The sequence below is a fragment of the Labeo rohita genome, chromosome 1 (assembly GCF_022985175.1).
Source record: "Labeo rohita strain BAU-BD-2019 chromosome 1, IGBB_LRoh.1.0, whole genome shotgun sequence".
Taxonomy (NCBI): domain Eukaryota; kingdom Metazoa; phylum Chordata; class Actinopteri; order Cypriniformes; family Cyprinidae; genus Labeo; species Labeo rohita.
Window position 1 is genome coordinate 1,563,046 of NC_066869.1, and position 12,732 is coordinate 1,575,777.

Genomic DNA, 12,732 nt, shown 5'->3' on the forward strand with positions numbered 1-12,732 from the left:
CTTTAAAAAAAAAAAAAAAACATCTAAACCTCTGTTTAGATGTTCTGAAATAATATTTATAGATATATGACAGAAATCAGGTCAATCTGTAATGTTGTTTGTGGAGTTGTTTAATCAGAGATTTAATGTCCTCATTTATTTAAGTTCATTTTATCTTTGGCTGTGGCTGATTCTTGTGTTTCTCTTTCCTTCTGTGATTCTGCTTGTAAACAGCAGGTGTTCATCATTACTGGTCAATCGTGACATAATGATCTCCTAGTGTAGTTACAGTGTGACTTTATCTCACAATGCAACTTCATGTGTTACAGTGTGACTATAGCATACAGTTGCAAGTCTGTTTCTTCTTTCTAGAAAGGCTTTCTTTTTTTTCTGAGATGAAAAGTGTCCATATGTGAGGTGAATCTGAAACAGACACACCGAAGAATCAGGATAAACCCCAAATCCAGCATAGAGGGGTTCAGTGAATGTGGTGTTGAATGTGTGTATGTGTGTGAGCGTGTGTGTGTCAGAGACGCTGTAGAAGGACAGAATGCCGGCCAACGAGTCCACATACACTCCTACTCTATTAGTACGAGATGAAGGAGCTGATACATCAGTGCTCTTATTATTGTGCCAGACATTGTAATTCATATCACAACAGTACAAACTCCAGGACTTTTCATTGAATCCAAACCAACAATCAATCCCACTTTTCCTGCTGATATCTTTATAAGATACTGCTACGTGGCCTGAGCCTTCCCATTTAACCTCCCAGTAACAGCGTCCAGTCAGAGTCTCTCGACACAGAATCTGCTCCTGTTTCTCAAATCTGTCTGGATGATCAGGATACGGCTGATGATCTTTCACACATGTTGTTTTTTTGTTCCCCTCAGACAGGATGAGTTGAGTGTGTGCTGTGTTTGGATCCAGTGTGAGATCACAGGCATCTGAGCACAAGAAGAGAGATCACATCATCTGTGACATCATTAAATATGGATAGTGTGTGTATGTGAGGACTTACATTTTCTCAGCCCTGGTGTGATCCTAAAATGTCCTCCATGGTCTAAACTATACAGAGACAAAAACATACACACAAACAAAAAATTTGTTTAATATGAGGGAAGATTGTTAAATTATTATCCTTGTCTACTGAAGGACTATCCCTGTCTTTGCCTACCTTCCTTGCTCCTGGGTTACAAGGACTGTTCTAAGCTGTAAAGTATTTAGGGGCTAATTTTAGCATTTAAAAAAATTGTCTATATAATTAAAAATTATTTAGGACAAAAATTAAATTGTCCTAAAATTAGGAGCAACATGCCCCTAATTACTAAGAGTTGCTCCTAATTTTCCATGCTAGGAGCTTTGAACCTTAAGACGTTTTGAGAATACTACCCTTAGTTTTGCATTTGTGCGAAATGAACCACCACAGCACACACCAGTGTGCTCCAGACCAGAAACAGGATAGTGATGCATGAGTTAGCACAGACAAAAAAACAAAACAAAACAAAACAAAAAAACGTTAACGTTAACAAAAAATCTGTAAATTGAAATAGTATTTAAACTTTTAACACTAAGCTCTCTCACATCCTTGAAATCCTCCAGTTGTACACCCTCAGAATTTTATATAACACTAATGTTCAATGTTTTTTTGTTTGTTTTTTTTAATATGTTGTTTTTTTCTTAAAAGAGATTTTATTAATTTGGCTGTATTCCAGTCACGTACAGACACACATATGAATTGTACTTCCCTACATACTTGAGAATCTGCAGTTTATGGTTTGGATCGTCCAGTTTGTGTTTGAGCAGCTGGACTCCTGATTGTCTTGGGTGATTGTAGCTCAGATCCAGCTCTCTCAGGTGTGAGGGGTTTGAACTCAGAGCTGAAGACAAATAACCACAGCCTTCCTCTGTCACCATACAGCCAGACAACCTACAGACAAATATAGGCACAGTCAGATTATCTACAAACACAATTTAACATTATGACTCACTGACTATATATTATCCTTCATGTTCTTAATACCTCAGTATCTCCAGCTGACAGTTTGGACTCTTCAGTCCATCAGAGAGCAGCTTCACACCTGAATTCTGCAGGTCATTGTTACTCAGATCCAGTTCTCTCAGAACAGAGATTCGGGATTGTAGAGCTGATGACACAATTTCACAACCCTGAGCAGTGAGATTACAGCCAGCAAGACTGAAAGAGAAAAAAAAAACATAAGAAAATTCCATCCTCAATATCTGAGCAATGTTTATGGTAAAACTCTGTTGCAGTGATAGTAATTTCTTAATCTTTGTCAAGAGTACAAAATAAATCAATAATGCATGATGTTTTGAATAGAATAACAACACACACTCATATTCACTCAGGTCTGCTGCAGTTTGTTTGAGTTCACATAGCTTCACTGAACAGCATCAATTAGGGCTTACGGTCCAGAAGTGAGCATACTTGAAAAAGTACTGATTTATTTATACTTGTTTACTTTACATTTCTTCAAACAGAATCATCATTTCTATTCATTTTCCAGAATGATAATTTACTCACCCCTATATTAACCAAGATATTCATATCTTTCTTTCATTAGTAAGGAAATTGTTTTTTGAGGAAAACATTCCAGGATTTTTCTCCATATAGTGGACTTCAATGGTGCTCAGTGGATTGATGGTTAAAAATGCAATTATGTTATCATTTTCTTAAATATATATATATATATATATATATATATATATATTTTCAACATACCCTAACTGTCTTGAACCAAAGGTCCCAGAGTACGCATGCACATCGCAGAACTAGACAAGATGAGCATTTGAGGTTAAAAAAATAATTATCAAAATCCACATGAGATTGCAACCGGAGATTTATTACAAACTGAGATTACGATTTTGAAAACGGTGCAACTATGGTTTATGATATTTTGTCAAAATAGTTGAATCGCATGTAAATAAAATCGATGTGGATTGGTAATCCATGTAATGCCGGAATAAAGGCTAATAATGGTGGAATAAAAACAAAAGAATAATGATAAAAGAATAATGAGGACTATTCAAGTTGTGAAAGGTTCTTCAGATTCATAACAGTCTGAGTGTAACGAGGACTCGTAGGAAGCGTGTAAGATCCAATTGTGAGCTTTTATTAACAGATCATAGTCAAGACAGGCAGGGTCGATAACCAAACAAACAGTAATATCCAGGGCAAGGCGAGAGCGTAAATCCAATAAACAGGTAGAGTCCAAAACCAGAGAGAGCAGTCCGAAAAGTAACAAATAAACAAGGAAATGAAACCAGACAGAACTATGGCAAAACTGTGGCAAAAACAAAGACAAAACTATGATCATGAAACAAAACTGTGAAAAGACAAAAACAGGGCAAAGGAAACAGGGGAAACCGCTTGGTAGAGTCCGCATGAGCAAAACAATACTTCGCAACTTCCTGTTTGAAAATGGCCTCCTTATATTGCCACCAAACAGGAAGTTACCAATGAAGCAGCAGAGGGAGCAACAACAGTCAGTCAGTGGGTGAGGGCTTCCTCTGCTGGCGTGGTGTTACACTGAGTAACTGAAACAAGTGACAGATTTGTAAATATACATTGGTTATGTATCTAGTCAGAAAGAAACCTTGTCATTTATGTCCATGCCAAAACAGAGGATGCTTAATAAGGAAGTATTATCTTATTCATTTATTATTATTATTATTATTACTATTATTAATTTTTTTGTTTTATTTTTATTTTTTATAAAGGACATTCAAACAAAGTGATTAAGACATGATTAAAGACATTAAAACATAACTAAACACTCACAGAGCTTTTCTGCAGTTGATCACAGCTGGTATCAGTCTTCTTCTCCCCTCATCTGATGTGTTGTATTTCATGGGGTTCAGCTCATCCAGCACCTCCTCTGACATCTGAAGCATGTAGGCGATTGTTGAGCAGTGAGCAGGAGAGAGTTTCTTCTCTGAGTGTTTGTCTGATTTCACAAACTCCTGAATCTCTCTGGACAGAGTCTGATCTTTCACTTCCAGCAGACAGAGGAACAGATTGATGGATTTTTCGGCGGAGAGTCCATGTCCATCTTTTATCTTCTCTTTAATGTACTGTGTGGTTCTCCTGATGCTCTCTGAGCTGTTCTCTGTGTGTGTCAGTAGATCCTGTAAGAGTCTCTGATTGGACTCCAGTGAGATGCCCAGCAGGAACCGCAGGAACAGATCCAGATGTCCATTCTCACTCTCAAGGGCTTCAACTACTGCTCCATTAAGCATATTATGCATTGTAACAATAACCTTAAGTGTCTCCATGGTGCTGTTTGAATAGCAGTAAAATACATGGAAAGCAGCAAGAAACTCCTGGATGCTCAGATGAATGAAGCTGTAGACTTTCCTCTGATGAATCACAGATTCCTCCCTAAAAATCTCACTGCAAATCCCAGAATACACTGAGGCGTCTGTGGCGTCTATGCCACTCTCAATCAGGTCCTCCTCATAGAACATCACATTGCCCTTCATCAGCTGATTGAAAGCCACTTCAGCAAGTTTCACAATCACTTCTCTGTTGGACTGCAGGAGTTTCTCTGGATCTCTCTCTTCATACTTCTGATTCCTCATGTTGATCTGAATCAGCAGGAAGTGGATGTACATTTTAGTCAGAGTTTGAGGGATTTCTGCACTCACATCTTCTTTCAGGAGCTTCTGAAGCACAGTGGATGAGATCCAGCAGAAGACGGGGATGTGGCACATGATGTGGAGGCTTCTTGCTCTTCTGATGTGTGAGATGATTCTGCTGGCTTGATGCTGGTCACTGATTCTCTTCCTGAAATATTCCTCCTTCTGAGACTCATTGAATCCCTGAATTTCTGTCAGACGGTTGATGTATTTGGAGGGGATCTGATTGGCTGCTGCTGGTCTGGAGGTGATCCAGATGAGAGCAGAGGGAAGCAGCTCTCCTTTCATGAGGTTTGACATCAACACACCCACTGATGAAGTCTCAGTCACATCACAAACTTTCTGATCATCTGAAAACATCAGTGTGATTCTGCTTTCATCCAGACCATCAAAGATGAACACAACTTTACACTCCTCATAAATCTTTGAGTCCAGATCTTGAAGTTCAGGATGAAAGTCCAGCAGAAGTCTGTGAAGACTGTACTGATGATCTCGGATCAAGTTCAGCTCTCGAAATGGAAGCACAAACATGAAATCTACATCCTGATTGTCTTTTCCCTCGGCCCAGTCCAGAATGAACTTCTGCACAGAGACGGTTTTTCCGATTCCAGCGATGCCTTTAGTAAGAACAGTCTTGATTTGGTCTTTCTCCTCACATCCTGGTTCAGGTGAGGATTTAAAGATGTCATTGCAGTAGATTGGAGTGTCTTGTGAGTGTTTTGTTCTAGCTGTTTTCTCCATCTGTAAAACCTCATGTTCTTCATTCACTCCTTCACTCTCTCCCTCTATGATGTAGAGCTGTGTGTAGATCCTGTTCAGGAGGGTTTCATTCTGTTGAAGTTTCATTCCCTCAAATAATTTCTCATATTTGTTCCTCATGCTGATTTTGTGCTGATCTTTGATTTCCTGTAGTTCATCATCCACTGCTTTCTGCAGGTCTCCAGCCTCCTCCTGCAGGAATCCTTGTGTGTCACACTGAGCCGAACCAGCAGAACTGGATCCTCTCATGACTCTGTTTGTTCTGGATCTCCTTCCACATTGAGGACTTTGACCACATGTAACAGAGACCGTCTCTCAAATCAGTTTTACTGTTTTACAATAAATAACAACAATGATATAGAAGAAATATTTACACCAGATATTTTTGTTAGCACCAGTCCAACTTTGCATAGATAATTCCTGCTATATGTTTTACTAACATACTGTCTATACTGTCTTATCTATCAGGTAGTTTTATCTCAAGTTGTCAAATGGAGGTTGCTTGAATAATTTTCTTTTTCCTGAACGGAGTAATTGCCTCTTTTGTGTTGCAAAACCACCAGTTTTGTATACTGATTAATGCACCCATAGTCGACTTCAGATTACTATATTCTACACTATACTTAGATTCCTACACTATATTTAAGGTACTCTCTAAAAATTAGGACTGAGACCTAATATGAGACCTAGTTGAAAAACAATTCAATTGCATCACTCAGTCAATTCAATCAATATCACTTCAATACGATGTTTACCATAATTTCCTATGCATTATAAATGCATGAATTGAAGTGAAACTTTGAGCGATATTGATTATTACACTGACTTAAAATTTTAAGTTTTACACACACAAATACCTTGTGTATGTAAACACACTTGGCAATAAAATTCTTTCTGATTTAAGAACCAAACATTCTTTAAATGTTTCTATATGCCCATGTACTCAAACAAGTTCTTAAACATTTAAACAAGTCTTACAGTTTGCTATAAGAATCCCTCCATCAGCTCTGCTTGTCTAGATCTACTACGGGTAATTTCATATATGCTATATGTGCACAAGCAGCATGTCTTACATGTTCATAGGCAGCTTGTCTGTGGATGTACTGGGAGTAGTGATACTTAATCCACAGCAGCAGCAACTGCAGCATATCAGATCTATTCCGCAAGACTAAACACATTAACATTGTCTTAACCATTACCACAACTACACTGAGACTTGTCATGACTGAAATCTGTATAACCAAAATTTGCTGTGCGCCACAACACAAAGATGGCTGCCGTTGTTATACCAGGTAAAGTATAAATAACATTTTCAATCCCAATATACAGAGGCAATCACGCAAAAACAGGGATATTAAAGCTGTTCAAGGAACCTCCATTGGACCACATGGGAGAGAATGACTCTAATGCTAAAACAGGAGTCAGATATTTTTCTCCAGTAAATAACTTTTTCTGGTTGTATTATATCATCTTTACATGCATACAAGGATATTTTGCATTCCATCTAATCCCAATATCGTGTCTACATTAAAAAAAAGCTTCACTCATCATCATAAAATAAAGAAGTCAGTCATTCTCTTTTAGCTTTTGTCTTACCTGAGGTCAGAAATCACTGCTCCATCACTGAAATGAGGAGGGTCAGGTAAAGACCAGTTACTCTTCATAGACACACAGCTGGCTTCTGGAGATGCTGATGGGCTTCTCCGCTCAATCTCCTCATTCAGACTCATTTTAGAGGCAGTGCACCCTTCCTCCAGCTCTGTATTAAGATTAGTTTTGGACATAGTGCTGTTCTTCTATCCCTCTAGAGAAATAGACACATAATAGTGCTGAAAATACATACACACAGGGCAGCATCATGAAAATAACTAATTTATTTTACATGAAAGCGAAAACTCTCATCACCAGAAAACATTCCATGATTAAAATGATGTATTTACAGCAGCAGTATATTAACTGAAAGATCACTCTAGAGATGTACAGACAATTACACCTCTTTCATTTTCAATATAAAAGGTAAAGGCTGATGTTAATTAGGCAATTCTATACAAATAATTATCAGTATAAATGCGGAAAAACAGAATACAGCAACAATTCAATTACTTTACCACTCTGAACCAGAGAGACATTCCAAATCATTAAAACAATGCATCATTGCGCTCACTGTACTGTATGTGGCCTCGCCCCTGCTGTGAAGTCCATAGGTCAACTATAGTTTAGGTCATAAACAATCAAAACCAACACTGAACTTTGGATTGAGCTTTACTGTAGCAGTAAAATCAAGTTATGGCCACATCCAATATTTTCGGAACAAAACATCAAAATATCACGTATGTGTAGTCTGAGTAAAAGGGACATCGGCGATTTAAATGTAGCAAACTTCAAACGCTGTATCTCTATTGCTATTGCCCTGATATGCTAAAATAAGACTTTTCTCTGTCTTCAGTTCAGACTGATTAAGAATTTAGTAATGATATACTGCAAAATGTGGGCTATTCAACGGCTAAATACATATCGCTTTATAATTTCATAAAGTCAACAATGCACAGTGTATGATTAGGGCTATAAAAAGTATACGTAGGCAGGTATAGCTTGCAGGATAAGTTACCTCAGCTTACCTGTATTTCTTTTGTAAACTTAACCTTGTTATCCGCGCTGTCTTTACTTTGTTTCAGGTGATTGACCGACACAGAAGGGTATCTCAGTGCCGGCCCGTCCAACAGGCGATACAGGCAGTCGCCTAGGGCCCCGCCTTAGGGGGAGGGCCCCGCGGCTGTGAGGTTGTCAATTGGATTCTTAGGTGTGTTCTACTTGAAGCGGCACTGCACAGAAAGATCCATGTTTAAAATCAAAGTAGTGCAAGAGCTATAGAGACAGCTCTGCATGTTTTCAAAACGCTCTTGCTGTACTTTAATGTCATACACCAGTTGGTGTTCGCAGAGCAACTAAAAGCCGCACGCACCTTCTGACTACATAACTAGGGTGATGCACCAGGGCTGTACAGTGCGGCATACAGTGTCGAAAAAAATTGTCAAATTTACCTCATTAGAACGCGCGCATGGATTTTTCATGTGTTTGAGACTGTACAAACCGGTTGTCTAAAGATAAAGGTTAAAGGTGATAAAGGCTGTTGATTAGCATTGCATTGCATCTTTGTTCATATAAAATACTTGATATGGTTTAAAGAACAGATAAACCATTTAGTTGCTTTTGTACAGATATGTCTCTGTTTCATTAGTTAAAACGTCTCTATCTGAGTTTTATTCAGCTACGCAAAAGCATATAGCTTTGTCAATATTAGGGATTTCCTGTATAAATGAAACATTATATTGCATGTGTACACTCACTAATGCTTTATTAACACATTAAATAACACATATTTTGGGTAAAAACAGGAATAATAATACTTCTAAGTTTTTGGGTTTTTTTGTCTGCAGTGTAGCTGAGTTTTTTCCTCTCTCTCAGTGAATGCATAAAATTACTTTTTTTAAAAAAAATTTAAAAATTTAAAAATTACTACTTTTTTTGTCAAAGATTTTTATCATAATTTATTTTATAATAAACCCTTTGTACCTTTCTAAACATTTATAGTTAGGTCTCCTGCATTTTAACAGGCCATGTTGCCGTTTTCTGTAAAATATATTGATAATCATTAACGATAATTATTGTTTTGTTTAATTTGTTTTGTAATTTTGTTTTGTTAAATTGTTTTGTAATAATTATTTGTGTTTTTTTTTTTTTTAGTAATAACAATAATCAGAAGTAGTCATATTGATAAAAACAACATTTTGGCCAAATTGTGCAGTCCTACACACAGGCACAACAAACTCAGTGCTTTTTTTTTTTTTCACTTCCAGTAATTAAAGTCAGAAAACCTTTCTTGTTACAGTTCAGATTTTGTTGTTATGGCTTAGAGTTTGGAATTCACTTAATATTGCCTCTCAAAATAGTCTCTCCAAATTAAGTTTTGTTACACATTAATGCTATTTTTAAATTATTTGAAATGAAAGAATGATAGAGAGCTGAAAAAAAGAATGTTTTGACTGCTATATACATAATATTTATTGCTGTATTACTTGTTTTCTCCATGCAATGATGCCCATGATCACAGACAGATTTGTCATATAAGGAAAGTTTATGTTTATGCTCTGTCTGTTTATGCTCTGCTTATTTGATCTACTTTTAGTGTATACTTAATTTATATTTTATTTGTGTTTCAGGTGTATCTATTTACTCAAGCTCACTTGCACTCCTATTTTTTATTTATTTTTTTATTTTTTTAACTTGTTTAACTATCTTGTTTGTTGAGTGTGTTATACCCATTTAAATATGGAAATAGTCATGTTATGTGCTTTCTCTTCACTCGTCACATTTCTTTTTGCACTAGTGGGGCCCATTTTCATTATCTTGCCTAGGGCCCCACAAACCTACAGGCCGGCACTGAAATAGACATTTTTTTTTTTTTTTTCTCATTCCAAAACATTTGTCATGTAAATGTCGCACGTAAACTGAACATTACAAACTGAATGTCACAATTTTTTTTTTACAAGGCAGCAAACATAACTAGCTACAAATTAATTCTACATGAAAGGTAAAAAATAATAATAATAATAATCAAGACGATACTTAATGTTATGCCTTTCTTACATAAAACAATTTTTACTATTTTTTTATAAATGAATAAAAGTAATTTGTCATGGAGAATTCACAGGAAAGGTGGCTAATAACCTATTCAATATATCACTATTCAAGAGTTGACCCTAACCCTGATATATAAAAAAGAAAATAATAATAATAATGTATCTGAAACAACCTGATGGTTTTGTGTTAAAACAAAATTGTCATTCGAAAAAGAACATGTTGGTTTTGTACTTCCGCAGAAAGTAAAACAAAATGGAGGACGTCAATTTCTGGAAGAACCGCTCCAACCTGCCACTGCGTTGGACACAATAATCACAACAACATCCTTCTGATTTTAGTAATCATACAGTGTTGATCTTAATTTCTTCATATAATGACTGTTCATCTAACATTCTGAAAAATATTTTTTTAAATACCAAATTTCGTTTATGAAGTTAAAAATGATAATGTAATTACATACACATACACTGAACATTCAAGCACTACGACATCTACACAAACATCGTTTCAGATATGCAGTTTCTTAAATTTAAATCTGACCCATAATATGCACGTAACTTCATTAACCGAGTACTCTCCAGCTGGTGAATGTGGCTTCTTTCTAGAAAAATGTGTGGCTTTTACTTTCGGTTACTTGGAGGTATTCTAGTATAATTTAACAGCTAAACCAAAATTACTCAGCGAGCCTAAGTTGTTCAACTAAAATTTCGCTTTCAAACCAGAGGTAGCCTTACTTTCAGGGGTTGTTAGCATCCAAAACTTACTCCGAGTGCCTGTCGTGATCACGCAGCAGTGATGTGTCGGTCGGAATGAGTTGGCTCTATAAACTTGCTCCTTTATGTGAGCGATGGGGAGTTGGCTCCAGTCTGACAGACGATTTCTTTTTCTTTTTTACTTAAAATGAATACCAGATATTATAATAGGGTTTCCTTCTTTCTTTCTTTCTTTCATATTTTACCACTTGATGATACACTGCGCGCATACGCTGCAAAAGTCATTTCCCAAATTTACACTGTTTCAGGAATCATATTTACAACGCAATGCCCTGCAACTAGAACCCTTGTTGGATGCCGCTGTTTTGCGCACTATAATTTTGTTTGATTTGTTCAAAATTAAATGCAAAGTAAATTACCACAGATTCTCAGTTCAATCCTCAGTGGTTAACACGAATTAATAAATATTTAATGAAAACGTTTAATCTATTTCCAGAAGAGGGCGCTAGACAACAGAGACAAAAAGACAGTGTATAAATATTGTTTTTATGAAATGTGCAAACGAAAATGGGATATACTCCCACAATTTAAAAAACAACAACAACAACAACAACAACAACAAAAAAAACAATAATACTTAACAATTTCAAGAAGACATTCCAGAAGGTAGTAAAAATAAAGAAACGGTATAAAAAGCAACAACTTTCTAAACAAAAAATTAAGTAACTTACCAATTCAGAGCTGAAATTTTAACCAGTCTTTATGGCTATTTTTGGTCACCGGACAAGTGCAGCAAGTCTATTTTTCTGTGCTGCATATGCTGAATTAAAGTGAGAGCGGTAAAAAATGAACATGGATTGATAATGTAGTAATTACACCATAAATGCATATAATTAAAATCTGCTGTTTCACAGTCAACACGTGGCTTTTTGGCTAGGCCTAAAACAAGGATGTGCACTTTTAGATAAACAAGGCCCATGTTGGCTCTTCGCGGCCACAGTGGGCTAGGGCCAGCCCACGTCAAACATAAACAGGCCCAGTGTGGACTTGCCCAGGTGGGGCCCACAGCTTTGGGCTCACCGCAGGCTCTCTGTGAGCAGCCCACATTAATTCCATGATGGCCCAGCCCGTTCGGGGACAGAGCAACTTTTGTACCTTAGGGCCCATGCAGGTTTTGTGTAGGCAGCCCTGTAATGCAACTAAGAGAGTACAAACAACACTGACTGGCCATTCTTTGGCCACTCAATTGAACTGGAATGGCTCAAAGCAAAAGAGACCTTTTCAGAACCTGTCGTTTCATACAGGCCAGGGATCTGGCTGGTGAAAACCACTTTCCTGCAAAGTTTGGAGTTAGAGCTAAACTCTGCAGGAAAGTGGATCGCACAAGCCAGATATAGGCCTATTTGCTTTTCAGAGGCATATTGGAAACACTCCTTTCACCCAATCCTGATTGTGAAGTTGAGAGTGAGATAAAGGTGTGGTTACAGAATTCAAGAGACAGAGCGGGTGGACGAAAGGAGCACTATCACCACCTGCTGACAAGTTGAGAGACCTCAGGGGCCCTTAGGCTAGCCCTAAGAACAGGATTGTTTGCAAGGTACTCTGCTTTCTCTAACTGTCACAGCCAATCTTTCACACCAGGGCTCCCTCTAGAGGTTTACTGCAGAACACCAGGTCTATAAATGTAATTAATATATTCTGTCATATCTGAAAGCTGTAAACTTGATAAATAAATGATAAATATGTCTGTTGCATATCTTCAATCTTCATATCTTCAGCATGAAAACAAATATAATTTGGTTATATTAGATACATTTTTAAAATCTTGTTCAACTTGTAAACTATCATAAGAATAAAACATTCATCAAAAATTTCTTCACTTGACTTGTATGGCAAGCCATTTTAGCTTTAAATATTTTCAGCATTACTTGTCATAATTGCGTTTTTACTAATAACAATTAATTATATATTGCAATGTTTA

General features: G+C 36.9%; 1 protein-coding gene across 1 annotated transcript; it reads right to left on the bottom strand.

Moving 5' to 3' along the window:
* Positions 1–3,777: 3,777 nt before the first annotated feature.
* LOC127165069 (NLR family CARD domain-containing protein 3-like) lies at positions 3,778–7,196 on the bottom strand. Its single transcript, XM_051109353.1, has 2 exons — positions 6,994–7,196; positions 3,778–5,683 (listed from the first exon to the last, which is right to left on the bottom strand). Exons 1-2 carry the CDS (start codon positions 7,179–7,181, stop codon positions 3,778–3,780), a joined length of 2,094 nt encoding a protein of 697 aa, XP_050965310.1. The 5' UTR covers positions 7,182–7,196.
* Between the last annotated feature and the right edge of the window lie 5,536 nt (positions 7,197–12,732).